Raw genomic sequence first — 4,784 nt, 5'->3', positions numbered from 1 at the left:
ATTGTTTGTTGTTTATTGTTGTTGTTGTCATTAGGACGGTCACTTGTCTTCAACCGGTGAATGTTTTGACATTGGTAAGACGGTACGGACAGCGCTAAACAAGTTCACTGGCTCTGAGGAGTTCCCTGGGTCAGTCAGTCCTAGAGCAGCAGGTAATGGCTGCCTAATGAGACTAGGACCTGTTCCTTGTGCTTTTAAGAACTGTCACTCACTGGCCCTCCGATATAGCGCTGACTCAGCAAGAACTACTCATGGACCACCTGCCGCTACTGATACATGCATGTAAAGTGGGAGGGGCTCAGTAATTACTATTATTACTATTATTGATAGATATTTCGCTGGTCTATTGCTGGGTTGTTTTGAAGGAAAGTCAAAGGAAGAACTATTAGCTGATAAATATAGTCCAATACCTGACTACTGGTCAAATAATACAATGGTAAACAATAAACAACAACAATAAACAACAACGACAACATTGTGTTTATAGGTACCAGAACTTGCTGAGGTTGTGGGCGGGTCTTATAAGAGAAAGTCTCCGCCCGACATAAAGGGGAGTGGCTATATCATTGATAGTCTTGAAGCAGTGCTGTGGGCATTCTATCATACTGATAATTTTAAAGATGGGTGTCTAAAAGCAGGTTAATTTATTAATATTAAGTAACATCAATAGTAATATTAATATTTATTGATAATTATTAATAGTTAACTTGGGAGATGATGCCGATACTGTTGGTGCCATATTTGGTTAATTGGGCGGAGCTTATTACGGGATAGAATCAATACCATCGGAATGGAAGGAATGCATCTCATTCTTAAAATTAATCGAATTATTTAGCAAAGAAATTAATAATTTAGAACCAAAAGAACAATCTGGACTTGTGCCAATTTCAGAGTGTAAGATTAATTATTATTTATTAGTTATTAATTAATTGTTTTATAGTATCTGAAAAGTACCAAAATGTTAAAATTAATTTTTACGATGTTTTGGAGAGAAGAACTCATGATACACTGTACAGGTTTTCCCAACCTTGTCCAAAGCAATACACAGAGTGAGACAAACTAACATTTAATTATTTTTATTATTATATTATTAAGTTAGGTCAGAAAACAAAATAAAATAAAATAAAAATAAAGTTGAAATATGTTATGAAATAAGTTGAAGAAAATAAGTTAGAAATAAAATATAATTAAGTTAGGAATAGAATGACATTGAGGGATGTAAGGGAGCACTGTCTTCAATATTCGCAGAGCGAAATTTACACCTATTATTATTATTATTATTATTATTATTATTATTATTATTATTATTATTATTATTATAATAATAAACTAAGAATAATAATTATACAATTTAGGATAATGACAGTGATAAATAATAATAATAATAAGACAAGGAATAGAAACACCGACAAAAACAAAACAATAACAATGACAAAACAAAAAGGAGAGAGGAATTACAATAAGGAAATAAAAGAAAGGAAAGGGGAAAGAAAAGAATTATTATTATTATTATTAATTATTTTTAGTTTAAGTCAGTTTGATGAAGAAGTTGAAAGGATTAAATCTGAAGTTCAGGGGGCACTATCTGCTGATGAAGACAATTTATTTATTTTAAAAGACTTTGAAAGTCTTTGGAGCAGCTACAGAAGCAAGTTACAAGGAAGACTATCAAGAAAGAAGATATAAACTTTAATATTTTTAATAGATTTTCCTCCTCAAAAAATTTGATCATTTTTAAAGAAATTTCATAATTTTAGTTGGAATCAGCTTAAAATTTCTACATTACGTAAGTACATCAATATGTATCAGAAAATGTAAGAAAATTTGGGGTGATTTTGGAGTCGTTTTTTGGAAAAAAGCCATGGGATATATTAAAGTAATAATTATTAGATTGGACAAACTGTAACATTCTCAGGAGCTTTGCCAGTACACTCCAATGTAACCTATAACAATATTGCAACTATTGATTTATACTGATGATTACTAGTATATTGAAGGAAACATTATATAGCAATAGTCTCATTAAATGCTATTATATTCAAACGAGCTTCTTTAACTGATCTTGGTACTAAATAATAAAAATCATTTATTCATTAATTTTATTATTGTATTATACAGAGTACCTCTTTGATATGAGAATGTATCATTATTAGATATTCCTTCTCCTAATTCATTAACTCCAGTTATAACATATGTATAACGATTAATAGATAAATTATTATCCACAAACTGATAACTGGTATCATCTACTACTACAGTATTCACTAGACTACCAGTAATAGCATCATATATTCTTAGTATGTAATACAGTATATATATAGTCTTGGGTAATTTTCAGATTTTGGCTTACTTCTTAAAATGGCCATAACTTTAAAAATTTAAGTCGGAATCAAATAAAAATTACTATACAGCATAGGGACATCAATATGCATCAGAAATAATTTTTTAAAAATTTGGTATGATTTCGGAGCCATTTTTTAGAAAAAAACCATGGGCTATACCCTTGGGTATTTTTCATAAATTTGCCCATTTTTTACAATGGCAATAACTTGAAAAATTTAAGTCAGAATTGGCTCAAGCTTTCTACAGAGCATAAGGACATCAATATGTATCAGAAAATGTAATTGAGGGTATAATTTTGGAGCCATCTCAAGATTCAAATTATTATTATTATTATTATTACTTTACAACACACAACAACAAAAGATAAGAGTAATCATATAGTCTTAGTTATACAGAAAACATAGGAAGTGTTGAAGGACTAGCTACAACTTGTGTAGTAGCCTTGAAACAGAGAGAACAGAAAAAAACACACCAAAAACACAAAAACATGAATTAAACATGGAACCACATGGACACTTAAAGTGAAAGGAACATGAGTTTTGTAAGTTAAAATGTAAAATGAAGTGATCCCAAAAGAAGTCAGTAATTTGTTTTTTTATATGATACGAGGAAGCAGAGAGGTCATTGTTGAGATTGTCTCAACATTTATTTTAGTGTATCTCCATTTCTCCAAAGGAGGCGAGCCTTGTTACTTCTCCACTTAGTCCGCACCTCTTGTTTTTAATAACAGAATTACCTTCTTTTTCATCACTCATTATCACTATACTTCAACAGCTCCACCCACTATTATCGGTTTCATTTTGAGGATAACAACAACTTAAATTTAGTTTAGTATAATATTAATAATGATAATCGTAACTATATACCACTATATAACACTACTAGTCTACATGTACATAATTTTCTTGTGTCCTTAATCTTTCACTCCTTAAGCCCCTTACTTACAATAATAATAATGATAATAATAATAATAATAATAACAATAATAATAATTTATTATTATTATAAAAAAAACCTAACAAGAATCAAAAACCAAAAAAAGGAAAAACAAAAGGAACAAGGAGAGAAAGAACAAACAAAAGAGAAAGAAGGACAAACCGAGGGACAAACAAAAACAGAGGGAAAAGAGAGGGGGAAAAAGGAGTAAAGGGGAAGGAAAAAGAGGAGAGAGGGTTATAAGGAGCCATCTACGAACGGAGGAGCTGGGGGAGTCATAATAATAATGATAATAATAATAATAATAATAATAATAATAATAATAACAACAACAACAACAACAACAACAACAACAACAATAATAATAATAATAATAATAATAATAATAATAATAATAATAATAATAATAATAATCTGTTTCTTAAGTAGGCCTAGCTAGTCTGGCGCCAGCTGGCATATCTTTTGTAATTATCTTAACGATAATAAGGACAATAATAATCCCTATTGGTGTTATCATTATGATAAAAATGATCACCATGGTTTTTGTGACGAAAATGATGATCAAGATGATTGTATTGACAGGTTTAACTGTCCCTAAAAAATAAAAATCAACTGATATTTTTTCACTGTTATTTATCATACCATCTCCGGGACTCTGGGGCACTAATATAAGTAATATAAGTTTATATTCTAGCTGTTTAATACCCCAATCACTCTTTTTGCACTTGTACAAAGTGCACAGACTGGGACAATGGGTGAACCCAGTGGTATGAGCATAGGGACGTTTTGTCCTCAGACTTTTTACTTTTCTCATCAATTTACCGGTAGTTGAAACCTGGTACCCTGAAAATGGATCATTAATTTTAAAAATCAATATTCTATTCATACCCATCTTGAGAAATGAAAAGTAGCTAATAATTAAGGCAAACTACACAAAGCAGAAATGGAGCTCCTTTAATGACCAATCACGTGCACAGGTTGATCACGTGTGTACATAATTATGTGTGGGCTATGGCCGGTAAATATTCATATAATGCAAACTGTAATTTGACACAGTTCATAGGCACCGGCTTAAAGTAAATAACAAATAGCAACATACATATATTTCATACATTTTAGCAAAATGTACCTATTCAGTTATAACTGATCCAAGCTAAGAGATCTCACATGTCTTGCAGTGGTACTCTAATTGTATATCTCAATTGTGGCACGTCCTAAAAAGTGGACCATACATTATAACACAATAATCAAGGGTAGCAAATAAAAGCTGTTTGTTAGCAGCATATTGACCACTCTAAGTTGTATATTTTGATTTATGATTATAATTGAGTTTGAGTTAAGCTCTATTTTTCTACCTTTAAAGCCCCTCATTGCCTCATATACAGGCAACGATTTGTCAGCAACAAGTTGCCTGTATGAGGCACTTATCAATGAACAACCAACATCTGGTGAAGGCAACATTGTGGTGACTCTTTCATTGTTGACTGCATGGAATCATTTTGTGG

The 4,784-nt window shown here is 31.0% G+C and overlaps 1 protein-coding gene and 1 long non-coding RNA gene across 2 annotated transcripts in view; one reads left to right on the top strand and one right to left on the bottom strand.

Moving 5' to 3' along the window:
* The window catches only part of LOC100638406 (ADP-ribosyl-[dinitrogen reductase] glycohydrolase-like), a 1,096-nt gene extending 347 nt beyond the window's left edge, over positions 1-749 (top strand). The window contains exons 3-6 of the mRNA XM_020006089.1: positions 35-282; positions 331-436; positions 488-638; positions 703-749. Coding sequence (XP_019861648.1) covers positions 35-282; positions 331-436; positions 488-638; positions 703-749 — 552 coding nt within the window. The remainder of the gene's footprint in view (positions 1-34; positions 283-330; positions 437-487; positions 639-702) is intronic.
* Positions 750-1,832: 1,083 nt separating this feature from the next.
* LOC109590167 (uncharacterized) lies at positions 1,833-2,160 on the bottom strand. Its single transcript, XR_002189184.1, has 3 exons — positions 2,124-2,160; positions 1,985-2,068; positions 1,833-1,943 (listed from the first exon to the last, which is right to left on the bottom strand). It is a non-coding gene; the product is annotated as an uncharacterized LOC109590167 (long non-coding RNA).
* Positions 2,161-4,784: the final 2,624 nt, after the last annotated feature.

Source organism: Amphimedon queenslandica, unplaced genomic scaffold (genome assembly GCF_000090795.2).
Source record: "Amphimedon queenslandica unplaced genomic scaffold, v1.1 AMPQUscaffold_10410, whole genome shotgun sequence".
In the NCBI taxonomy this organism is placed as follows: Eukaryota; Metazoa; Porifera; class Demospongiae; order Haplosclerida; family Niphatidae; genus Amphimedon; species Amphimedon queenslandica.
The sequence above is the reverse complement of the archived record's forward strand: the minus strand, read 5'-3'. Positions and strand labels throughout refer to the sequence as shown.